The sequence below is a fragment of the Carassius auratus genome, linkage group LG44F (assembly GCF_003368295.1).
Source record: "Carassius auratus strain Wakin linkage group LG44F, ASM336829v1, whole genome shotgun sequence".
Classification (NCBI taxonomy): Eukaryota; Metazoa; Chordata; class Actinopteri; order Cypriniformes; family Cyprinidae; genus Carassius; species Carassius auratus.
This window is the reverse complement of record NC_039298.1, coordinates 5,137,862-5,164,137: the sequence shown is the minus strand read 5'-3', so window position 1 is coordinate 5,164,137 and position 26,276 is coordinate 5,137,862. Positions and strand designations below refer to the sequence as shown.

At 39.3% G+C, this 26,276-nt stretch overlaps 1 protein-coding gene across 3 annotated transcripts in view; it reads left to right on the top strand.

Annotated features, from left to right (window-relative positions):
- The window catches only part of vps13d (vacuolar protein sorting 13 homolog D), a 43,265-nt gene extending 17,438 nt beyond the window's left edge, over window positions 1–25,827 (top strand). For 2 of the 3 annotated variants that reach the window (XM_026241126.1, XM_026241125.1), the window contains exons 38-70: window positions 927–1,067; window positions 1,192–1,317; window positions 2,701–2,775; window positions 3,207–3,312; window positions 3,402–3,554; window positions 4,628–4,763; window positions 4,924–4,971; window positions 5,047–5,197; window positions 5,277–5,493; window positions 5,576–5,823; window positions 5,936–6,127; window positions 6,353–6,479; window positions 6,696–6,838; window positions 6,956–7,086; window positions 7,192–7,367; window positions 7,485–7,608; window positions 9,265–9,500; window positions 10,742–10,844; window positions 10,934–11,091; window positions 11,226–11,334; window positions 11,439–11,609; window positions 11,777–11,881; window positions 12,021–12,170; window positions 12,670–12,819; window positions 12,930–13,026; window positions 13,115–13,263; window positions 13,389–13,523; window positions 13,643–13,810; window positions 17,033–17,165; window positions 17,293–17,485; window positions 21,341–21,472; window positions 22,130–22,370; window positions 24,366–25,827. In XM_026241126.1, coding sequence (XP_026096911.1) covers window positions 927–1,067; window positions 1,192–1,317; window positions 2,701–2,775; window positions 3,207–3,312; window positions 3,402–3,554; window positions 4,628–4,763; window positions 4,924–4,971; window positions 5,047–5,197; window positions 5,277–5,493; window positions 5,576–5,823; window positions 5,936–6,127; window positions 6,353–6,479; window positions 6,696–6,838; window positions 6,956–7,086; window positions 7,192–7,367; window positions 7,485–7,608; window positions 9,265–9,500; window positions 10,742–10,844; window positions 10,934–11,091; window positions 11,226–11,334; window positions 11,439–11,609; window positions 11,777–11,881; window positions 12,021–12,170; window positions 12,670–12,819; window positions 12,930–13,026; window positions 13,115–13,263; window positions 13,389–13,523; window positions 13,643–13,810; window positions 17,033–17,165; window positions 17,293–17,485; window positions 21,341–21,472; window positions 22,130–22,370; window positions 24,366–24,497 — 4,856 coding nt within the window. In that variant the 3' untranslated portion in view covers window positions 24,498–25,827. The remainder of the gene's footprint in view (window positions 1–926; window positions 1,068–1,191; window positions 1,318–2,700; window positions 2,776–3,206; window positions 3,313–3,401; window positions 3,555–4,627; window positions 4,764–4,923; window positions 4,972–5,046; window positions 5,198–5,276; window positions 5,494–5,575; window positions 5,824–5,935; window positions 6,128–6,352; window positions 6,480–6,695; window positions 6,839–6,955; window positions 7,087–7,191; window positions 7,368–7,484; window positions 7,609–9,264; window positions 9,501–10,741; window positions 10,845–10,933; window positions 11,092–11,225; window positions 11,335–11,438; window positions 11,610–11,776; window positions 11,882–12,020; window positions 12,171–12,669; window positions 12,820–12,929; window positions 13,027–13,114; window positions 13,264–13,388; window positions 13,524–13,642; window positions 13,811–17,032; window positions 17,166–17,292; window positions 17,486–21,340; window positions 21,473–22,129; window positions 22,371–24,365) is intronic. The other variant, XM_026241127.1, reaches the window with a different exon arrangement.
- The last annotated feature ends 449 nt before the right edge of the window (window positions 25,828–26,276 follow it).

The following is a 26,276-nucleotide window of genomic DNA, read 5'->3' as shown; positions in this document are numbered from 1 at the left end:
TAATAACTAATAAAGTAGTGTTCTTAATCACAGTGCTGCTTTGTTCATGGAGGTTACATAAACATCTCTAATTCAGCTGTTCCATTAGTGCCACCTAGTGTCAGAGAGTGGATTTACAGAGTTTTTCCGTTTACATTCAGCCTGTGTGGAGTTTTTACATGGCCAAAAATCTGGCCGAATTTGCATGCCCTGCTGTAAACTTTCACTTGTTGATGAACAACAAGGTGATGTGGATTCTACACACTTAAACAATTTGGATAAGGTATTAGGGCTGGAAAATATATCAAACAACAAAAGTTTGATATATTGACATCAGTTAATGACATCAAAACAATTTTTTTATTAACTGCTGCTCCATTGGAAAGCAGGTGATGGAAATTTCCCGCTAATCACAAAACCGGCTTTACTGACGAGATGCGCATGATCATATCGTTTGATATATTATCCAGCCCTATAATGTATCTAGAATTATTTATGGAGCAAATAAAATGCATATGATCATTTATTAATCATTTATCATTTTGACTTAACCCCTTTCTTTATTAAAAGGCTGAAATGTGAGGTTTACTATTTTATTAAACTTTTTCAAAGCTTTATTTAAACATTTCGTACATGCTATTAGATTAACTGTTGAGTCATGTTGTCATTTAAAATCCAGGCATCATTGGTAATGATATTGTTTTAGTGTTTATGCAAACAAAAAGTAATTTTACATATTGTTGATTGAATTTAAATACAAAACACAATTAATGTGTCAGTACTTTTTGAACATTTCCAGCACATTTTAACAAAACCGATGATAATACCAGTAACCTTGCTAATGTAGGTCATACTATATAATCGTGATCAAATATTGAAGTTGTGAACTGAGTGTAAACTGTTCACGATGTATTTATGTGTACACATTTGTGTCTGCCGTTCATTAGGTTGGGAGCCATTCATCGAGCCTTGGCCATGTTTCCTGGATTGGCAGCGACAGGCGGCAGGCCGGCTCCATCCTCCTCGCCTGAAGATCGGAGTTGGAGCAAAGCAGAGGCTGGATGTCAACATCACCTCTGTCTTACTGGGTAAATAGTCTGGGTCAAACACACTCATAGACATCCATGCATTTCTCTAACTGTTTGCTTCCATATTTATGAGTGGCATGTTAATTCTGACACTATGCTGTGGGCCTGTTGTTTTGACAAACAGAGCAGTACAGCACCACCAAGACTTCATGGTTAGCAGATTACTGCAAGGAAGACGAGCAGTCGCCACAGTCCTCTGCTGCTATGTCTTGGATGGGATCATCAGTGGACCCCCCCTCCTTTGGCCAGAGTGAGTAGCAGCTCTTTACTTAACCTTAACCTTTCTTTCAGCTTTTAAAAAAAAAGATGAACTGCATTGCAACACATTGTGTCACACTGTGTTTAACATGAGATTAGATTAGATAATATATCATATAATTTTTAAATGTGAACATTCGTTGACTATTGTGCTGTACAAATTTTGTAAAATCATAATAATAAAACATACAGTGGAAAAACTCAGGACAACTCACATATTATATGGCTCTTCTAAAAAGTAGGTTTTAAGTTTTACTTTAAACAGAGATTCTGTAGGGATTATGCTAATAGATAAAGGTAGGCTGTTCCATAATGTGGAATCTATTCTAAAACGTACCGGCAACCAATGCAGAGAGAGTAAGACTGGGGTGATGTGCTCAAATTTACGCGTACCAGTAATAAATCTAGCCGTGGCATTTTGGACTAATTGCAAGCGGTTCATATAGGATTGACCAATACCTATATAGACTGAATTGCAGTAGTCTAGACGAGAAAATATAAATGCATGTATTACTCCCTCATACTCAACAGAAGTTAAAAAGCTTTTGACGTTGGCCATTAGTCTCAACTGTTGCAGTTACCTGCTTCTCAAATAACCGAACAGTCAAAAACAACACCTACGTTTTTAATAAATGGTTTTACATAAGCAGCTAATCTGCCCAACACATGGTTTAAGTTGGCCAGAAATAGCTAATGGTCCAAACACAAATAAAAAGTTTTTAGAAAAATGTTTTTAGACATCCAAGCCTTAATGTTGGACAAACAGGCAATTAAAGCACACAGTCTGTCATTATGCTTGATAGGCACATATATTTGAGTGTCATCTGCATAACAATAAAATCATAAAACATCCATTTATATAAACAGAAAAAGTTCAATTGTTCGAATTGGATTTGAACCTTTTGTGACATAAATGTCCTTACTCTCACTTTAAATCAATTTAATGCATCCTCACCAAATAAAAGTATTAATTTCTATAAAGAAAAAAAAAAAAGTGCTTTTGAACAGTAGTGTAATTGCAAAATTCTGATTATCAAACAGAGGTCCCAGGCACACTGTATCTGAGAAATCAACCTAAAAACATTTACTTATAGCTGTTTCTACATTTTAAGGTGTGTAGTTACTTTTGAAATCTAGAAAATGTCCATTAATAACAAATATAAACATAAATCTTAAAATCATGTTGAATTCGTGACTAACAATGAGCTGTTTTCAAAGTGCTTTTAGATAAGTTCACAGCATATACTATCATGATGTGTGCGTCTCACTCTGATTGTCTTTGACCGTATGCGTCTCACCTCCTCTTCCCACAGCCTCCTAGCATGTCTCTCTCTCTTCTCTTCTCTTTTCCCTAACCCTTTCTCTCTGCTGTCAGGTCTTCCTCTTGTCTACCTTAGAACTAGAAGCTCTACCAGCTTGACTTGCCTCGAGCAGCAGATTCTTGCCCGAGGTACAGTTCATAGATGAGCAGTCAACTTTAGAGAAGTCAGAAGATTGTGTTTGAGCATAGAACAACCTCTTTCTCTGGGTTCTGTGCTTTTGTTCTAACCCTAACCCTCATTTACCCCTGTCCCTTAACCCACAACCATATATGTTAAACCTGTTTTGTGTTAAATAGTGGTTTATGTCGAATCATGCTTTAAAATTACAAAGTTAATGAATGTGTTGTGAAATTGTCACTGATGCCATTGATAGCCTTTCCTTTTTGTGCAATCTCCATTCATCTAAAACTGATTTGGGGCTACTTAATGGACATTTCATGTTCATTTCCAGACAAAACATTTTCAAAGTCAGTATTTGTTGCATAATACCTGATAGTTGGCATTGTCCACAAACGTAATAGAAGCCTGTGGCTGATTTTATATTCATGCCATGTTTCAGCGGATATGAAGCTTTCCAAGAGGAGGCAGCCATTTGTGCCCTATGCCTTACGCAACCATACTGGCTGCACAATGTGGTTTGCTACTCTCACCACCACACCAACCAGGTCAGAAGAGCATATATATATAATTCCTTAAATATTTAACTCTATTTAATAGTTTGTGAAAATGCATGAGTGTTCTGCTGTGTCCACAGAGTGGCACTGTCTCACAGCAGTAGTGCTGGCTCTATTTCTGATGTGCATGGGCCTGGGACCGACGATACGCACAACATCAGCCAGTGGAGAGAGGTGCTGCCAGGGGAGGAGATCCCATTTGAGTTTGAGGCCCGGGAGAAACTGAGACACAGGTAGCAGAAGGGTCTCTTTTGTAAATACAATTGGCTTTGGATGTGCTAATGTTTGACAGCATTGTCTATCCTTGCATTGTCATGCCATAACAATTTCTTAATACAATATAACTTACAGATAAAAGTTTCATAATAAACTCCCTGGAGAAAACCATGGCTTTAGTGCCATGTTCAGGGGCAGAGTTATGATAGTAACTACAGCGGTTCTCCAACTCTGGAATTGTTCATAGCCTAGATGTTATGAATTCTTGATCCCAGGCAGGGTTGACGGAGAATAGATCATGGTCCTGCTCCATCAACATTTTACCCTTGAGCAAGGCAATCATCCAAGGTTGACCCAGATTTTGTGTACTGTCATTTGGATTGACCATGTTAGCCTGTAATTTAGCAGGCAAGATATTAAGGAAAATTTTGAAGCTGAATTTGTTTTGACTAAGTTTATTGGGTTGTGAAAATTGGCTGTTTGCTACCAGATAGTATTACTTATTTGCTATTATATAGACTCTTTATTAATGTGTGTGTGTGTGTGTGTGTGTGTGTGTGTATATATATATATATATATATATATATATATATATATATATATATACTGTTAATGTTTTAAAAGTAGCTTTTATTTTTATAGTTCAGTTTTCATTTTAATAGTTACATTTTTAATAATTGTATGTGCTTTTTGATATTTTAATTAATATTATTATTATTATTTTAATGGTTTACAAAAATAATTTTTATTTATTATTTATTATTTAAATTTTAGTTAAATTTCACTTAGTAATTTTAGATATTCAACTTTTTAAAAATTCTAAATGTTTCAAATTTTAGCTACCACGATATTAAAACTGCTACCACAATGGAGACAAACTTAAAAGGAATGTTTCTTAAGCAATATAGTACCATGCACTGGTGAACTGTTGACAACGTGACCAGAAATATTAAAATTTTTTTTACTTGTTTTTCTTCATTAAAATAAAAAGAATCATTTTTTTTTACGTTTTCCTTTTGATTTATTTTTGATTTAATACCTCATTAATTGTTCAGTTCTCCTCTTTGCTGATAATGTGCTCTGACCACAGACACACACATGAGCTGAAACTCCACCAGCTGCTGGTGCGTGTTGTAGGCTGGGAGCAGGTGAAGCCAGTGTCAGTGGACAAGGTTGGAGTGTTCTTCCGCTATGCTGCTCCTGATCGAAACAACCCCTCAAGCACTGTGAGTGGTTCGTTAATGGGTCATTATGTGGAAAATGGATCTTAGAAATGAATGTTTTTTTTTCTGCTCTGGGATTTCATCATTTTGAAATACAAAATCTTTTAGAAGTTCATTAAAAACGAAAATGCTTCATAAAAATGTAATGATATGGCTTTTCTAGGTTGGCAGCCCAATTAGCAGAACCAACATCATACACCCTCATGTATATGTAAGTGTTGGTGTCTCATAACATTACTCTAAATAATTCTAGAGTGTGTACACAGTCTATATAATCTCTGTTCAGTTCTCAGCTTTGCCGCCTGTTCGAGTGGTTTTCTCTATCACTATGGAGGGCAGTGCACGTAAGGTCATTACGGTGCAGTCAGCACTCACAGTGAAGAATCGCCTTGAGGTTCCCATGGAAGTGCGACTAGACAGCCCTTCGGCTCCAGACAGTAAGCACACACCGTGTTGTCCATGGCTTACCTGTGTTTATCAGCTATGAATCTCATTTTAATTGTTTAACTTCTATAGAACCGGTTGTCTTGCCTCCCATCCTGCCTGGAGAGGCTTTGGCCATCCCTCTCCATCTGACCTCTTGGAGGCTTCAGGCGAGACCTAAAGGCTTGGGGTTGTTCTTCTGCAAAATGCCCATCCATTGGACCACTGTGGAGCGTCCTGGTGAGGTCAGCAGCAGTAAGAGAGAGTGCCAGTCAGCAGACTTTGATGAACAACTCAAGCGCAACTTCAGGTAAAAACAGGTTGATTGGAAAAAAATATATCTATCAAAGATAAATGAACCTGAAGTTGTAAACACTTTTGGGCTTCTTTAGGTTTTGTGTTGTCATTAAGAAAGAGAACTACCCCGATCAGCAGCCTGCTAAAACTGTGGCAGGAGGTACAAATCAGATCTACCGCCAGCCAGGTCACACCATCTATCTGCTGCCCACCCTGGTGCTGGCCAACCTTCTTCCCTGTGATCTTAACTACTACATCAAAGGAACCTCAATCAAGGGAACCATGAAACCAGGCAAAGAGGCAGTGCTGCATGCAGCAGACACGTCACAAAATATCGAATTAGGTAAATTGGAGTACCTGATAATTGATCACATTTTCAGCATAAATGATGACCCTATTTGCTTTATGAATCCACATTTCTGTTGAAATTTCATGAGTTTGCTGTTTGTTCTCAGGTGTGCTCCTGGAGAACTTTACTGTATGTAAGGAGCTTCTCATTCCTCCCGGTACACAAAACTATGTGGTGCGCATGCGGTTATATGATGCCAACAAACGGCTGCTCTGTCTGACCATACGGATCGTTCTAAGAGCCCATGGAGCATTAAAAATCCTCATCTCTGCTTCCTATTGGCTTGTCAACAAGACTGGTATGCTTTCATATATATGTATTGACTATAGGTTGTTTATATGAATTTAAAACCTTAAAGGGATAGTTCACCTTCAGTTGTTGGTCCCCACTGACTTCCATAGGATGGAAAAAAAACACTATGCAAGTCAGTGGGACCAGCAACTGAAGGTGAACTATCCCTTTAATTGAACACAACTGTTTTGCACAACATCTGTAATGTTTTCATTGATTATTGTGTCTGCAGGGCTGCCTCTGATCTTCCGCCAGGACAATGGGAAAACAGATGCCGCTGGGCAGTTTGAGGAGCATGAGTTAGCCAGGAGTTTGAGCCCATTGCTCTTTTGCTACACGGACAAAGAGCAACCCAATATGTGAGTGCAAGAGAAGGGGAAAATCCAAAGAATGCTCATTGTGTATTCCCACCATCCCCACCCATCAAATGCTTTTGTATATCTTATTTAATTAGCCTGCATAAATTCCAAAGCTAGAGTCATTTGTTCATGACCCAACATAGCAGAAATGTAATTTAACTACATAATTACCCTTTATTCTTTAAAGCTGTCTAAAGCCTTGTCTTCTATGAACAGGTGCACCATGCGGATCGGTAAAGGGATCCACCCAGATGGTGTTCCAGGATGGTGCCAGGGTTTCTCTCTGGATGGGGGGAGTGGAGTGAGAGCAGTCAAAGTCATCCAGCATGGTAACAGACCTGGACTCATCTACAATATAGGTAATAAGGAATGACTGTCCTGTTTTAAGAAAAGCATATTTTGCATTGTAGTATCTGCAAAGTCAGCTGGTACACCACTGTGCCAAGTTGATTTAATAATGTAATGTTTCATTGTAGGAATAAATGTAAGAAAAGGGAAGGGGCGTTATCGTGACACACACATTGTGACCTTTGCTCCACGATACCTGCTTGACAATCGATCATCACACAAGTTAGCCTTCTCTCAGCGGGAATTTGTCAGAGGAAAGGTGGGAATGCATGTTTTAATTCCTCTCTAAAAAATCTATAAATAGACACAACATAATAGCCAGTAATGTTTTGTTTGTTATGACATCCTTATTGTTTGCTTGTAGGGTATTGCAAATCCAGAGGGATATATCTCCACCCTGCCAGGCTCGAGTGTTGTATTCCACTGGCCCAGAAATGACTATGATCAGCTTCTCTGTGTCCGTCTCATGGATGTTCCCAACTGCACCTGGTCTGGAGGCTTTGAGGTCAACAAGCCTAAATCCTTCCACATCAACATGAGGTACCCAATGCCATCAAATATGTTCAATCTGTAGAAATGGCTAAGCAGGACAGAAAATGACTGAGAGAGGAGTTCTCAATTTCATAGACATCTTTCCTCTCATTGTGTATTCTATAGGGACACTTTGGGAAACTGCTTCTTCCTCCGATCTGAGATTGCTTTGAAAGGGGCAACATATCAGATCTCATTCAGTGACACTGACCAGCTGCCCCCACCTTTCCGTGTAGACAACATCTCTGAAGTAAGTCCATGATCAAGTATTTTAGGGCTGTAGAACGGTTCAGGAGATTTGAGACTAAAGAGTATCACTAAAATGACCCGGCCAGGACTTGAACCCAGGTCACCCAAGAGCATCTTAGCTCAATTTGTCAGAACACATGAATAAGAATGCAGTTCAAACCACAATCTCAAACCTAAATCATATAAGAAATTGAAGTGCAGCTCTTGCATTTCAGAAATGTCAGTTTTGCTCAAGCGAGACTTGGGTTCTGTTTGTGCCTCAGTCTACCTGTTATTTGGGGTTTTTATTTGGTATGTGCAGGTGTGCACATTTTCTGTCTCCTCCTTCCGACCCCTAAGCCAGTTTTCTTGTCATATGCCTTGTTGGTAGTTTTAAATTTACTGAGTGAGTCACCATTCCAGGCATTACAAAAGGTGTATATAAAGCTTTTGTCACACAAAATAGTTTTTTTACTCCCTCTGGCATGACTTAAGCAATCAATTCATCCGTCAAGCATTGAATTGACACTTGACAGCTCTGCGTCCGGTGGTTTCTCTACTTTTAAAATTCATTTTAACCAACTTTCAGTATTCATTCAGTCATTTTCACCTCGTCATATATCAGTGCAATCTCTAGAAGTTAGCTATAGCAATTTAAACTCAAATGAATGTTTCATCATGTTTCATTTAGCTGACAAATTATTTTGTACTGTAGTGTCAGGGTAATCATCCACTCATTATTTTTGTGAGGGCATGGCTGGGGGGGCTCTCGTTATGCTTGTAATTTGACACACTGCAGCCCCAATAGCACTGTATAACTGACATAGGCTTGTGTTTTATTTATTTTTTCCTTTTTATTTGAAATTTTACTTAAGTGCCAGATATTGGTGTCATGCCATAAAATATTTTAATACAACTGACTTTGTATTTAATATGAATTTAATAATAACATTGTAAGTTACTAATTATAACACTTTCTTGGTACAGAAAAAGTGCAAGGAACATGTATATTATCAAAGAACGTTATCAATTTCAATTCAATTTTAATTTAATGTGCTTTATTGGCATGACAAAAACTATACAATTGTATTGCCAAAGCAAGTGCAGCTAGGCTGCTTACAAATAGTGCACATATGTATTATGTCAATTATCACATTATCACTGACTTCAGTCTATCCAGAGTTCATGTAGTCTCATAAAATCTAATTAAAATCACTGAAGCAGTTAATTACATTATGAAATGAATATCTTCCATTAGTACACACTTCTGCACTTTGTTGTTTCTGATGAGAAAATTTGCCAGAGAGCAGAATTCAGCCAGTGAGCATGCATAATGAACAAAATAGTGGTGTTTCAGCGATGACTCATCTGAACGCCTTTGATTGGCAGCTGCATTCATAAGCTCAACACAATTGTGTGTTATTGGTTTTAATGCGCAACACTGTAAAAAAAAAACGTTGTTTGGCTCTTCGACAGTCAGCTAACTCCGATTTGGTGTGAATTCCAATTGGAATTGTGAATTGACATGGAAGTGATTTCCATCATATTTTATTTATTCGGAATTTCTACTTCTGGTACCAGTGTAAATGGTTCTGCAATGGTAATGCCACCAGCTTATTGTAGCATTTGTAAATTTTCTCTACAGACTTTTCTGTAACATATGTTCTCTTTACTTCAGGTGCCTATCCAGTTCTGGCAACATGGAGTAGCTGATATCAGGCTACGCACAGAAGTAAAAGCTGGGGCGGTTCTGGACTATGCCTGCGATGAACCCATTCTTCAACCCTACATCACCCTCACTGTGAAGGGAGCTGGATCCTCCGAGGTTACTGCTGACATGAACTTCTTCAGAGAATATAACAAGCTTTACTATGAGAACTTCATCTACATTGCTGCATCCTTCACATTCTCAGAGTGAGTTCTCAACCTCTAAACTTCCAAATAGCTCAATCATCTTTGAAACTGGCAATTTGACCAATTTCAAGAACAGGGTTTTTCCATGCTCAAAATAAGGTGGAGGTGGCACCATCCTGATCACATCCACACATTGTACCCACCCTTCAGCAAACCTGTTGAACCTTAAATTAAATGCAACCTAACAGCTAAAAGGGTTGCAGTGTAGATGAACATAAACATAACATTAGGTCGTAAAACACTGTATGAAATTGAAAATCTTTATCCACTCCTTATAGTCCACATTGCATTTTCTTACAACCTCACGTAAAATCTTTTGATAGAATACATCTTGAAATTTAATCACAGCAGGGTAACAGGTGCATTAGAGCTATATTAACATCAAGCTACATAAGACTATTTATTAAATTAACACTATGCTTTTACTCATATCTTTTTTCACACCACCATTGAGTTTTTGTAATAACCTCTGATTGTGATCTAATGTCAATTTTGGTGATTATTATTTTGAAATAAGTTATTTGTAACATTATACTCAGCTAATTGCTATACATGTTTCGAGTGTAGAACAGAACAGTACGTGGAAGCGTATTGGATGTTCTTCATCAGAGGGACAGTGAGGGTTATATATGCATAAAAATGTGTTCCTGTGGCTCAAGTGGTAGAGCATTGCGTTAGCAGTGCAAGGTTGTGGATTCGATTCCCAGGGAACAAATGTTAAGTAAAAAATGTTAGCATGAATCCACTGAAAGTCACTTTGGATAAAAGTGTCTGCTAAATGCATACATTTAATTTTAAATGTAATAATATGAGTGACATATGAGTAGTGAATAAGCTTCCTCTCCGAAACATAACAGTAATCTTGGAAGAGAAAACATACTGAGACTGCTGGAAGCAGCTAATGCTCATCAGATTGTGTAAATCAGTGGAAAATGAATCAAAATGATGATTCTGTGTAAAGAAATAAAAAATAAAATGTCTAAAGATATACATTTTTCTTCAAATATGCACAATTTTGTACCTAATGGACACTGTTCAGTGATGCTTGCGTTTCACTGCCTGCCTGAGTTTTGTCAAAAGTCAAAGGCAGCACAAAATTTGACGGAGTCAGCCACCTCATAATTCTCAATGCAGGAAAAACCCTGAAAAATATATCTTTCCACTGGCCGTCGCACTTGAGTATTACCTCTTCAAACCGATGTTTGTAAATGTAAGTAAATATTCACTTGATTTGATAACAGGGATGCAGGAAAGAGGCCAGTGGGGAAGAAACGGGTGGTCAGCAGTGCTGAACTGGTGCTGGATGTGGAGACGAAAACACAAAGAGTCATCCTGAAGAAAAAGGTCAGCTTATGTTCTTCCTCAGCCATCTATCTGCCAGTTTCCAACTATATTTCGATCTCTAAGGTTCTCACATTTCTTTATCTTTTCAGGAGCCTGGAAAGCGCTCCCAGCTTTGGCGGATGACAGGAGCAGGAATGCTCTGTCATGAGGGCTCATCTCCTCCACAGAGCAAACCTTCTCAGCCTCGACCCCTCAGTTCATCTTTAGTGCTGGACATTGCTGGACTGGCTGCAGTGACAGACAACAGGTTACCTAAATGCTTCATAGCACAACAAAGGACAACTTGTGCTTATTTTAAGCTTGTTCTTGTCCCTGTAGAGAGTAAACATCATCATGGTGTACGGGTGTTATTTCTCACATATCTCTTTTTTTTTTTTTAAGCTACGAGCCTCTGATGTTGAGACGGCCAGACAGCCGCCGGAGCACTACCCAGACATGGCACTTCAGCTCTGGCATGTTGACCTGTGGTTTACCCAGACTAGTCGTCCAGGTCTGCCTTCTTTCATCTAAATTTTTTTGGCCCTCAATGTCACTATTTTCAGTATTAAATCTTAAATCTGTGGCTCTTTAAAAAAGCTATATGTTATGATTTAGGTAAGAGGGGGAGTGTCTGGGCTATATGATGGTGCTGAGGTTGTCCTGGGACCAGACTCTGGTGTTTTGGAACCGTTACCAGAGCAACAGTTTATCAACCAGAAAATGAGACCTGGCTCAGGGGTTCTGTCTGTCCAGGTCCTGCCTGATGGGCCAACGCGAGTATTGCAGGTAAGACGCCCCGTTATTATTAGGGTAAGATACTCTCATCGTTACTAAAGGACATGGTTGGGGCAGCATGCCATCTGAAACCATATGAAATAAAATTAGTTCCTATCTTTCTTTCACACTTTCTAATATAATAAGAAGCTGCATTATTTCATTATTCCTTATTTCAGATCAGTGACTTCAACCAACGGCGAATGAATAGATCCTCTCCCAGCACAGAGGAAGACCAAAATAAAGAGAGCGCTCAGAAGAAAGTTCCTGAGAAGGAGCTTGAAGTAAAAACCATGTTTCTGCTTGTCCAGCAGATGGATTGATGTAGAATTTTGCGTTGATTGTGTTTCCAGTGAAAATAGATTTAGCACAGGGTTAATAAATACTGAACTTGGAAGTTAAGATGTCCTAATTCATGTGTAGGTACTGGTGAACCTAGAGGAAGGTGTGGGCCTGTCACTGGTGAATAAGATCCCTGAAGAGCTAGTTTTTGCCACTCTCTCTGGCATTGAAGTGCACTTCACCAACACCGCTGCCAGCCAAGTGCTGGAACTCACAGTGAAAGACATTCAGGTAAGCAGCCACAGACCAAAACATACTTCTCCAATGTGTGTGAATTTCTCACTTTGGATTAGGGAAGAGTCAAGATGGTTGACCCATTAGTAAGATTAGTAAGGCTGACTGTCTAGATTTTTGCTCATCTGCCATATTTATGACCAACAGCTGGCTTTTAATACAAAAACACATCAACAGAGATGCCAAGAAAACACATTGTTCATTGGATTTAATCCATACCAGGTCCCAGAAAAGACTTTTACTGATATCAGTTAGTGCAGACCCTACTAAATCTAATATTTGTGGACACTCATACATTTAATGCACTTTCCTTGTCTTTGTACCGCCATTCCTCGTATACTAGAACTATATACAGAAATGGATTGTGAGTGAGTTGACTTAGCAAACTTCAGTAAAGAAAGTTTAGTCCTGTAGTCAGGGATGACAGCTGCCAAAGGCTCATTCTCAAGCAAAATCATTTCTGACAAACATGTCTTTATTCTCTCATCTATTTCAGGTGGACAACCAGCTCCTGGGCACAACTCACCCTGTTATGCTGTGTTTGACTCCAGGCTCCAGTGAAAATTCTGCAGTGGACTCAGGCCCTGCTTTGCAGGTCAACTCTGTTAAAGTGCCCAGCAATCTTATGCTCACAGATCTTTATAAGGTGAAACCAACTTATGGACTCACTTTCTCTACAAAACTGCATCGGGTCTATCTGCACATCTTCTTTTGACTACAGGAGTCTGATTGTAGATTTTACTCTCTGCCTTACAGCATCTGATGGTCACAGCCCGCCGCTATACTATCATCATTGAGGAGAAGCTCTTAATGAAACTGCTCATATTCTTTGGCAACGGTCAGACAGAGGGAGGTGTGTAGTTTGTATCCCTCTGGTGTGCAGTATGGGGAATGTACCTCATTATGCCCTGCTAACATCTGTACTTGATTTTGTGTTTCAGAGGTGGAGAAGCTTGATGAGAACCTTTATGAGAAAACAAATGAAGATGCAGGAACTCCAAAGCATTATTATTTTGAGAACTTGAAGATCAGCCTTCCTCAGGTCAAGCTGAGTGTCTTCACCTCTCAAAAGCTGCCCCCTGACCTTAAGGTACAAGTAGAACCCGCTGGAGATACACAGTATCAGTGCTTCACTGTATGCAGTTCTTTTGTATGAAGTTTAGATTCTATTATGATGTTGTAGTCTGTAGCATAATTAAGCATTGTTCTGCACAGGCTTTGAAGGGAACCCTTGGATTCCCTCTCATTCGGTTTGAGGATGCGATCATTAACATGTACCCCTACACTCGAGTCCATCCCTATGAGACGCAGGAGATGATCATCAATGACATCCTCAAGCACTTCAAAGAGGTCATAAATATTCTTCATTCTGAATTGCTGTATTTTGCAGTATAAGTTCTCAATGTCTGCATCACCACTATGTGATCACACTAGCTCTTGGTCTTACATCTGTCTTTGTCTTTTTATAGGAGCTTATCAGTCAGGCAGCTCAGATCCTGGGCTCAGTGGACTTCCTGGGTAACCCCATGGGCCTACTGAACGATGTTACTGAGGGTATGAATGAACTTATCAAGTATGGCAACGTTGGAGGACTTATCCGCAGCGTTACACATGGTGTTTCCAACTCCGCTGCCAAGGTAGCAAAAGTTCACTTTCTTCCTGTTGTTTTCACTGGTCCATCTAAGGGGCCATTCACATGTTGCTTCTGTTACATGATCAAGTTCTTTTTTTCAAATTTAGATGCACAGCAAGCGCACTCATAATAGAAGTGAAGTGGTCATGTTGTTTCAGGCCTATCTGCACCACAGCGAGATTAAAACACTTAAGCTTTTCACAATGCCACAAGGGCACGGCACGTCACGCTTTTGAAAGATGGAGAAAGCAGCGCTGCTGGCATCCAGGTGTTTTGAGACGTGACATGTGAACGGCATCTAATAATGCATGATTCTTAATTCTTAATATTTTGACAGTTATTCCCAAATGTATTATATATGATAAACTCCATCTGTTCAGCGGCAAAGTACCAGAGCAGTAACCACAAGACAGGGATTCACTGGGTGCGAGGCCAAGTCATAATGAGAAAAAAAACGAAACAAGAGAACGAATTGTCCTCTACAGTCTGGTCTGTTCAAATGTAAATTAGAAGCTGAAGTTGTTTATTTCTCAGACTTCTTATTGAATATGTTTTTAAAGAACCATCTAAGCAGTCTGCCTGAGCAGGAACACTAGAACAAGCCACATGTTGTCATTTGATGATTTCCAGGGAAAGAATGGGAACAGCATTGAAAAGTCAGATGCACATGATGTTCACCGGCAAACTGACCTGATTTTTAACCTAATATGCATGGGAGAGGTGAAGGTTCAGTCAGTTTATTCGTCTTGGTCTTCTTGTGTAAACGGGCAGGTTTCTGCATGTTTACAGAATCAGGGAACACCAACATTTAATTCTTTCATCAGAATAAAAGTTGAATATTAGCCCTGGAACAGTCTCACGTCCGTTGTAAGTTTATGAGGCTCTTAGTGTTGAGCTTGAGCAGATGGACTCTGATTAATGAGCTTAAAAAGCTCATTTTCTCATGGCCATAGTGTGTGAATGTGTATACTCGTATGTGGCTGCAGATGTGTGTGGTCAGACCTGAGCCTACACTTCATGTCCTGCAGCCAGCTCTCAGCATGTCTGTTTGACAGACCATTGCACCACGTCCTTCATTGGCAGCCAGCTCACTGTCAGACAGAGCTTTGTGTGCTTTTCCCTCTGTGCTCTCATTATTTTCCTTCCAGCCACACTGGCCAGGCTCATGCCAAAATTACTCATAGAATGGGACAACACTAGGTCTCAATCAGCAATATTTCCTGTTCACACTCGACCCTCTCTATAATTTCACTTTGCTTTTTTTTTTAGCCAAGAAGAGTTTAAATATACTCATCATACTAAGTACTTTTAGATAGATTTTAAAAATAAAAGTAAGATGGAACTACAGTCCATTTCTGGTTTACTGGAGAGAAAAAAAATCTTCTCTCTGTTAGCTGCTTTCTTGCCGCTAATTCAATTTTAAATGTATAAACAAATTATTAATCCCCCTAGAGAACTTCCAGCAGCTTGAATAAAAATGCTTTGCCAAAATCATCCACCAACTGTATAAGGCTCCACGTCATGCTGCTTGGGGTGGAAGAACTTTAATGGAAGATATAAAATGCATTTGAGAGCTTTGGTTTGATCAAGTGCCTAGAATGCTTGAGGTTTATTGTATTTGCGAAGACTACCATAAGTTTTTGTAACTTATTTCAGTGGCCACCCAGAATTTATTTTGGAACGTGCAGTTCTCAAGAATTGTTAGTTTTAACTTTATGGGGGCCTGGACCTTTCTTAAAAGGCATTTCTACTAAAACACACTCTGTTGACTGCAAAGTGTCTGTGCCTCTGACATTCTACTGTACATATATATATTATTAAATAATGCCTATAATTTAAAAATGCATTTGAATTCATATTCAACCATGCCTTCAGCAAAGTACTCTCCTGCTTCATAACGCTGGACGATTTTATGACGATTGCAACATGGTTTTCCTTTTATTATTATTATTATTATTATATAAAAAGGAAGTGAGTGAGAGTGAGGTGGAAGAGGAGCAGAGAATCGGAGCTGGCCTTCAGATGAACTCACCAGGGACTTTGCTTGGAGGGGTCATCCCAAGTTCATGCCTGACTTTTGCTCGAGTTCTGCTGCAGAATGTGCTTTTGTTTATAAAGTGCTCTGGCTGGGACTGTATGGAGCTCACTGGGCTTGTAACATAAACTCCTTTCCAAGAGGCACCTGCAGGGGACCTGAGAGGGGCCACTCTGGGCAGAGGCAGGTTAACTGTGCCTAGAGGGGGAAGCACCCACCCCATTAGATAATTTACAGCCTGACATATTTTATAGCTGGATGAAATGGTGTGTAAAATCAGTTATCCTCATAGTTCAGCAGTGGAAGGGTTTGAGAACCATGGTGGTTGCCCAGAATGTGGCACCATGCATATAATCTTTCCATTTTCAGTGACTAAGACATTAGAAATAAATATGTCTCATGAACTGTAGTAATGTAGGATAGTTGACTGAAAAGGCCAGTGTCCGCATCTGTTCCAATTCCTGTTGTTATAAGGCCGGGACATACCGAGCCAACTTCAAAGAATGAGGTGTTGCTGCCTTGTGTCGGCTTTGTCTTGGACCAAAGATCTGTGCTTGAACATGCACAGACTACATCCAATTGCAAACTAGCACATGCATTCTTTGCCGGCGTGTAGGAATTAACTGTCTACATCAGCAGAGCAGTCTATATTCGTCATTCAAAAGGAGAAACCTAAGCAAGAATATACAAGATATGCACAGATATGTGAAACATGAACAAAGCAGTGCTTTGCTTACCATTTTGAATATCAGTTATGTTGAAAACCAGAATTATAAGCAGCTCATGTTATTATGAAAATATTTGCGTATTGGAATATTTTTCGGGTAAGATGATGTAACATTAGACCAGCCTCCTGTCTGTGCCGTCTTGACTTACTTGGTCATTTTCATTACTTTCTTTCAATTATTGTGCACTAACTCCTTCGCTAAACTGAACTGTCAGTTCTCAGTTTCATCAACAGCCCCGATGCTGATTCAGCATGCTGAATCTGGCCAGCTGCTGCCAACGTGAGCCCGACAATTACCCACGTGTGAAACACACCACTAAAACTAGCCCTTATTTAATATGCCTTATCTTTATATTGGGATTTCATTATTCATTTAAATGGCAGTCATTTTTTTCTGTACAATAAGAGAATTGTTAATTGTAGTAGATATAAGCTAGTATTCCTATTTTTTTGTTGCTGTTCAGTTTGCAGGTACCTTATCAGATGGATTAGGCAAGACAATGGACAATCGCCATCAGACTGAAAGAGAGTGCATTCGCTATCATGGAGCAACTAGTGGAGAGCACCTAGTGGCAGGGATTCATGGTCTTGCTCATGGTACGTCAGAATATTTGCATTTTAAATGCCTAATGTTCAGGTACTTCATTGTTCCATGAATTGTCTGCTCATATCAAATGAACTTAACTTGCTGTTTCACCCTCAAAATGGAATCAATTCTGTGTAGGAATCATTGGCGGTCTGACCAGTGTGATAACGTCAACAGTGGAGGGAGTGAAGACTGAGGGAGGTGTCAGTGGATTTTTCTCTGGTCTAGGGAAGGGATTGGTCGGCACAGTGACAAAACCTGTGGCAGGAGCACTGGATTTTGCCTCAGAAACAGCACAAACTGTCCGAGACATGGCCAGCCTAAGCAACAGGTATTTTCTGATCGACTATGTATTCAGGTTATTTTTTCTATTATGGAAGAGGATGACAGAAATATTTAATGAATGCCTTTTTCATTGCCTTCTGCATGGGCCTTTTCCAGCAATAGGGTGCCAGAACCAGTGGCCAAGCTGGAATACAAAACCGCAAAACAGAAAAAAATTAAAACAAAAGCAGCAAATCACTCTGGCATGATTGATGCGAAATAAGACTTTGGAAATTATGCATTAATGTCACATTGCACAGCTTCTGAATTTATTTTATATGCATTTTATTTGTTTTATCTTATGAACATTGCATCACATGCAGCTTGTGATTGCATCAATTTTTTTTTTTTTAAAGACCATAATGCAGCATGTTTGTAGTGATGCATTCAGTTCATCATTTTTCAGCTGGACATTGGTGGTTTAAATCATCTAGTTGAGCATTGGCTTTGGCACAAGAACATTCACCATTTCATAGGAAATGGGGTATCTGTGGTTCAATGTTTATAGCTCTTACAACTTTGCAGAGCCTTTGTGACCGCTCTGTTGATGTGCCCATACATCCTGCTTGTCGTTTGATGAGTTTAGCTTGTGGCAATACAAGCTCTACACTAATGAACACATGATGATCCAAAGCACAGTCCAAAATTGTTTTGAAGAACTTGCCTAATGTTTTAAGAGCAGCCTTAAGGGTCTCACATTTAATTCATACTCTAACGCTAGCACCTCTACCTGAGTTTTTATGAGGGGCCTAAAAGCTAGTCATACTACACAGGCAGTCTGGTATGTAAAGCCATTTGTTCTTCATTTGTCTATGTATATGTGAAGCGTGTATTGTTTGTGGTTCTACTGCTCGAACTGAAGGAGGAATGAGTTTCCGGTTCTCTCACCATTCCCCTTCAATGGAGAGAGGCCGTGTGTGTGTGTGTGTGTGTGGAAAAGAGACCTGCTGCTGGTGAACTGTGCAGTGAAGAGATTGGGGAGTTTAAGGGAGAGGCATTCGGAGCGTGCCTGCCACAGTGCGGCCAAGAGTTCAGCCAGAGTTCACAGAAAATGCAGGATTCGTGGGTCTCAGCAGACACAGTCTGACCCAGCTATTACATGTTCTCACAAACACATTCACAGGTAGAACTCTGCACCAAGTCTTCACATGCACTCTGTCTTGAAGGATCCATTTCTATACATCAGTAACTGGCCTCAGTGATTCCTGGCTGAGCTTTCTTCCCTTCCCATCTGAAACTTTCATGATATTTCCCACATTTTGCATGTTTTCTTGCAAACAATGCCACTAATGTCACTGTACTGTAGATTATGAAGTGTTTGTCTCCTGCTGGTCAGGAATATGTATTATACATACACTCTAAGATCACAAACAGGAAATAAACATGTTAATGAGAAGCAGACTGAAGCAAGGTCAGGAACAGTGGAAGTGTCCACACAATTCTTTTTGCTTTCCTGCCCTGCTAGTGAACTCAGCAGGCTCCCCCACACACACATAACATACACCATTCCCAACTGCACTATGCAATACAGGCAGGCTTCCAGAGGCAGCTCAATTACAATCTCAAAACAAAGGCAAAGAAGTGCTGGCGGGTTGACCTGGAGCATCAGTAGGGGATAAGCACCATGTTCCCCACCTTCAGCTGTCAATTCAGTTTGAAAATGCACACATTTTCTATTACCCCAAGCTTTACTAGAGAAAGTCCCTCATGTGGTTTGCCTCTTGATGTGCATTTGAATGTCACCTTTGGCAAAGACATCAAGGAGGACTTTTCTGCCTTCAGTAAATTTAGGCAAACCTCAAATTCCTCCTTTGTAAAAGATGACAGTACTTCTTCTGTGGCATTTAATCGATACAAAGAAATTAATACTACTATGGTTTTTTCTTGCCATTGTAAACAGAGGAACACGCATTTCTGATAATCTTACTGTACCTGCTAATTCTAACTTTTTTTGAAAGCAGCATACTTAATACAAACCGATTACACAGTTGACCCACCACTGACCCAGTAAACCTAAGATAAGATCAGCAAGATAAGCAATATTAGTCAGCCAAGCCTGAAACGTACCAGATGAGAAAATGTGAAATCTCGCCACAAGTCAAGTGTGTACATTTCAGTCAGATTTTTGCATAGTGAAGCTAACAGACCTCAATTATGTTATTATAACTCTGTTTCATCCAGCACGTATACTCTTTAATCTGATCCAGGATAGCCAATGTCCTACAGAGTTTAGCTCCAACCTGCCAAAACACACTTGTCTGGAAATTTCTAAGTAATCTTGAAGACATTTATTACTGTAGGATTGTGATCCTCCAAGAGCAGACTTTGGCAACAATGCTTTAATCAGACTGCAGTTGTCCTTGCCATTGTGCACTTGCTCCAACAAGCAGCAGTGACATGCAACATGCATTAAAAAAAAATCTATCATTTGTCCTTGAGCAGACAAAGGAAACAAGGAACTAAACTATGCATAAACCTGCTATAGCTTGATTATAAGTGCATGTGACAGACCTTTCTTTGGGATGACAGAGATGGTGGCCAAATTTGCCTGTGTTCCAGCAGGCATGCTTTTTGTGTTAAACATGTTAAACACCTACATTCAGCAGCCTTCTACATCACGCCTGCCCTCAACCCATGTTGCTCATGATCATTCTCGGAAAGGAGCAAGAATTAAGAGCTGTTTGTTTGCACCCATTGACGGTTGACTGGCTGGGCTCCAAGCCCTGTGCCTGACCTAGAGTTGAACCCTATTGTTCCAATCCCACAATCAGTTGCAGGGCATTGTGCTTGATCGCCTCCAGAGCGGTGGGAGCGGCTGAAGAGAGAGAGAAAGAGAGGTTAAGAGTCTCTGTGGGTCTGTTACAGTCCTGTCATGTACAGGGCCAGATCTCATGACTTACGGTTATGATTAAGAACCGTGGCTTGCTGTCAAAAAGTGAGCCAAGTCCATGTGGAAGTTCTGGCTTTTCTAAGGAAAAACGACACCACATTATACTTAATATGTCATAATGAAGTAACCAGTGGCTTCGGAATATTGATTTAGTTGCTAATGCTAAAAATCTTCCAAGGTGCTGCAGTTTTTCATTGCATGACATCAGCAGAGTTGATAGCAAGTTCAATGAGTCTCTTAGTATTTGTTTTCAGTATTAAAGGCTTGATGTGAAATGCAAAAGAGGTTGCAAATGTGACCCACTTCGAGACTTCAAGTTTGTCCATCCTTGGTTATCCTTTCTTCCCCGTCCCTTGCATTCTGAGTTCTTGATAAACAGAGACAGCTGCATTCACCCATGCTTCAGTTTAAACCGAACAGAGAAATGCAGTACACTGCCGTCTTTGTGAATCAACTGGAAACCATCAGCTCTAATCAAATGCCTGCTGGCCCAGATTCAAGCCAGATGTAGGAATTCCACTTGGCCCACCAGTGGCAGCCCAAAAGAAGAGAGGGGTTGTTTGCAGGAGAAGCAAGACCCAAGCTTTGCATTGGCAGTGGCACTGCAGGCTGCTGGCTATTCCCACCAGAACTTTGGAGCTATCATACCATTGACCATAGATTGAACTGCACACCTATAACCAACACTGTGTGCTTGAATGTGAAACAGTTGAATATGATATGTTGGCAGGATATCACCTTAGGCATAGCAGGAGTCCGAGTATGTGGGTTTCTTGGACTGTGCCACAACAGGTGTTATTTCAAGAGCCTCCGTTGTACTTTTTAACGGGAAATGGGGGGAAAGAGAAAAAAGGTCCAGTCTTTCCAGTAAAAAGGTGCTTTATTCCAATTTGGATTCCCCTACTTTGAACCCTCTTAAGGCTGTTGGTTTTGTGAGTAATGATCCTTATGTGTTTTGTGTGCGTGTTTTAGGCTGAGTGTGCAGCGAGTAAGGAAGCCACGCTGCTGTAAGGGCCCTCAGGGGCTGCTGCCTCGCTTCTCTTCCCTACAAGCAGATGGACAAGAACAGCTCTTTCACTTAACGGACAACATCCACTCCGAATAGTGAGTATCGTCTTTGATGGTAATGATAAGTTGTTCTGTAAAACTCTTCCAATCTTTTCTTTGTTATTGAATGTAGGATTTAAAGCAAATAATTTGAAGCACATTTTCTGGATGGTTCTACCAGTTCAAGAAACCTCAACTGTAGGCATATTGTCTTTAGTCTTTGGCTGGAAGCATCAGGGCTCATTTCTGTGTTCAAAGTGAGATAGAAAAGACATTTATCACCAAAGAGGCCAATCCATCCAGAACAGCAGCCCCCCGTTGGCCCATATGACCTCTCTCCTCAGAGGTGCCTCACGGGTCTTTAGTCTTCTTGGCTGCAGCCTTCACACTCTCATCCTTTCTCCCCTCTCACACATTGGAACTGCCTTAATGCTGCCTGTTTAATTTGATGTACTAATCTTCAATTCTCTGAACATGGTCTATGCGCTGATTAGCATGCTTAACTTAATCATTTTTCATTTATTGCATAGTTCATAATTATTACAGATTTGATCGGAATCCATGAGCGAATTTGGACTGAATGGAATCATAGCACATCTGCTTTGCAATTATGTAATATAAATTGAATTAAGCCAGATTTTGCCAGGGTATAACACCATTTCTGTTCTTTGTAAAGCGATGATGTAACGATCATGTGCCTTTTTTCTTCTGTAGTTTCATCGCAGTGGAGCCCATAGACACATACTGTGTGCTGATCTCCTCCAAAGTGGTATATTTCCTCAAGCCTGGAGAATTTGTGGATCGTGAAGCGATCTTTTTAGAGGTCAAATATGATGATCTCTATCATTGTCTGGTGTCCAAGGACCATGGGAAAGTATATGTACAGCTTACCAAGAAAGCAGAAAGCACCAGTAGTGGAGTGGCCATTCCAGGTCCATCACACCAGAAACCTATGGTAAGAGACGACTAATAGATATATATAGACTTAAATGACCATGGTCTTATAGACTTATAGACCATATATATATATGAACGGACATTACTAAATGGTACAATACTTGTGTTTGGAGATTGAATTTCCAGCAATGATTATGATATACCATTACTGTATTTTGAAAATACATAATACCAGACAAAACCAATAATAAAAAAAAAACCTTTACAAACAAAGCATTTGTTGCATCCAGGGGGGATATAATTACTGATTATAATGACTTATACTTAGGGTTGGGTATCGATTGGGTTTTATTCGATACCTGTGCCATTTCGATACTTTTAAAACGGGACCGGTGCCTAAACGGTGCCTGAATCGATACTTTATAAAAATAAATAAATAATTTTAAAAAGCCTAAAAAGGATAACATTAAAGAACATTAAAAAGATTTAACAATAAATTTTACAGCAGATGGGAAACCGATTGATCCCTCGTGATCTTTTGTAAACTGTATTTATGACAAAGAACTGCACAGATTCTGATATTCTAACAATCTGTCGATTAACAATTTGGAAGGCCAAACAAAGTAGTTTCACTTTCACAACAAAGCACGGTTGGCTTGAGTGAGTAGCGGCGGGATTGAGAATGCCGCGGCCGGCAGATTCGACTCAGGAGCTTGCATCAACCACATGTGACCACTCCAGGCTGGACTCCACTTCGCCCACGGTGAAAGCCCGATCCGGTGATCCACAGTGCAAAGTTGATGTATTTCCTCAGTGACCAGCACGGATCAGCTCTAGGCATGACGAGGCGAATAGCATCGTCTTTTTGAAGACCAAAAAAAGTAGTTTTGCTTTCACAATGAAACACACAGCGTCTCCACAACAACAATACTACAGTGAGAATAAAAGTCACGCGCCTTTCTTTGTGTGAACATTTGGGCGGAGTTTTGCAAATCTTCCCACATCATGATGTAGACGTGTGGGCGCGTGGTAGAATGAGCCATTTTAGAGGGGGTGTGGTTGACTCTTTAGTGTTTGCAACTTTATAGAGCTTGTAACACTCCAAAGAGAAAGAAAACATTTAAATATGACCCCTCTAAGCCCTACGAAAGGCACAAATAAAGCACCATAAGAACCATAAATAAAGTTTTCGTGCACTATATCCCAAATGTTTGAAGCCGTTCCATAGTTCAATGTGAAGTACAGATGAATATTAAAGTCGTTAAATTCCAGTTCACATAAACTCTTTCTCTCCGCTGCAGCTGTCAGTCGTTCTCAATTCAGCCTTCAAACTGCGTATCGTGTTCAGCTACGACAGTTCAGATGACGAAACTCTCTCCAAGATGCATAAAAGGACTTCATCTAGCTAGAATTTAGTGCTGTTTCTAAATCATGTTACTTTCTAACGGGTGCCTGTTAGATCACAACACTTTTGCACGATGAAAGATTATTAATAGCCTTTCTTATTCTGTGCTATTTATTATATGTTGCTGCCTCATTACTGTGGTATACATTTAAAATAAATGTCTTTTAATTCTATAGTATATACGTATACATAAATATATTTACTTGTTCTTGATGAATGTATTTTACAATACAAAGAGCAGTGTTTAACATTTTACCAGATTTAGTCCTACAGTCATTCACTTATATTGGTCCCCCACTAAATAATGCTTTTTCACTAAATGTTTAGATTTTATCAAATTATTGTGCACTCATGAGTTTTTTTCTAGAATAACCATTACTGCTAAATTATCTTCTAACCTAGTTTATAATAGTATTTTTGTCACAGATTATGATGTTATAGTTTTTTTCATTTGTTATTTTTCTTAATAATGAAGTTGTCTGTATTTAGTAGATTGTGTTTAACACAAAGAGGTATAGAAGTTTTACTTGATTTAAGAAAAATCAGTGCTGCGATCAGATCGGTATCGGATCTGTTCTGGAAAAATGGTATCTGTGCATCCTTATTCCAAATGTCCAACTTTAAATGTCATTTTTTGTTTCTCCATAGGTCCACGTGAAAAGTGAGAGCCTTGCCACCAAGATTTCACAAGAAATCAATTACGCCAAGAGCCTTTACTATGAACAGCAGCTCATGCTGCCTCCCAGCGAGAATGAGGATATCTTATTATTAGACTCTTAACTACACTGAACCGCAGGGTAGAAGGTGTTTCTCGCTCATTATTCAACAGCTTCTTCTTTTTTCTGTTTCTTTGGAAGGACAGTAATAAATCAGCAGTGCGTGATCACCCACTTAAGCCAGTGTATGGGACATGAACACAGTGATGCAAACTAGTCTAGAAAGATTGCTGTAAGATCCGGCAAGCACAGAGTTAACTTCTATATATGCAAGCATTTTAAGTTCTTTGCAAACCGTACAAGTATAATTAATTTAGTTTGATTTACAGCCGGTAAAATAACTGGTGTTTGCTGCTAGATGTACACGGCTATTCTGTCACTGTATATGTTTGTGTATAGATTCTCTATGTACATATATAGGCACACACCAGTAGGACTATCTGCCATGTATATATAATGTTGAAAATAAGAATATGCTATGAAATTAATTTTTGGATTGCTGTACAGAACTGCCTTTAAAAGAAAGTTAATTTTGCTCTGAATATCTGAGTGATTGGAGGTTGATTGAATGATTGAATTGCACTGATAGAAATGTAGGAAACTTAAGCTGCTCTCACCATTCCCCGGTGAGCCAACATTAACACAAACACACAATACAGAGAATAAGTGTTGTAAACATTCTCGCTGCATTTTTCACCTCTCCACATGCAGTCCACCCGCAAAAACAATGTGATGTTTTTCTTCTCCCAGTCTCTTCTTTTCTTGTCTTTTCTATGTCCAGTTTAAGGAAGGTAGTGAAAAATAAGAATGAACAATTTCATGTTTCTTCATCTTTTACAAGTTCAAGCATAAGATCTGAAACCCGTTTAACATATTTCAACATAAAATAATGATATAATGTAGCACATAACATTATGATTCACTGCCTGTTATGTGCTCTCTCTGTGTCATGTAATCGATATGAAGTTTTGTCATCTTTTATTTTCACATCACAAAGAAACGCTAATTGATTGTATTTATCTCAAACACTTATTTTACTCCGTTTTAAATTGAACAGTATCAAGTAATTCATTAAGATTCATTAAGTGGGTACAAGTTGCTTCCAAAGATCAGACGTTACCTTCCTCACTTATCTTAACTGTTCGTATACTGTTCTATCAAATAAAAGTAGACTGAAGTAGATTTTTAACTTATGTCACAGTGCCTCTGAAAACACTGGTCGGTGGTAATTTAGGATAATATGAATAAATTGTCTGTTATTTAAATATTGATATGTTGAATACAACCCTAAAAAGCTGGTTTCCTCTATAGCTGCACAACAAGTAAATATAGTGTGTAAATTTGTTTTAATATGCAAATGTATAAAGCAAAATAAAAGTAATGTTTTAACACTATTTGTAATTGTATTTTTTTTCTTTTTTGTGTGACGTGGGGGGGGGGTCTTATTCTTTATTGATATGATATATAGGCTGCGCTTTATAGTTTTTTTTTTTTTTTTTTTTTTTACTTTTTAACATGTGTTTTATCCCGTGCTGCTGCTTTGTGTATCAGAAAAATAAATATGTGACCCGTGCTGGCAAAATGAGTCTGATTGCGCACACAAAAAAGTGAAAAATGACGATTTTAATCGAATTTGAGATTTTCATAAATGAGTTCATTAAACCCTCATCTAGCGATCCCAGTGCTCTGTTATGTCTTAAGTGAACGTTTGGGGAACTGTTGGGGAAAAACATCTGATGTGTAATATTCGGACATAGGCCTACTACATCAGCCATGTTGTTACAGTCACATGCATGGAGTATTCTTTCGTCTGTGCTTATATTCATATATCCTCTCCTGTGGT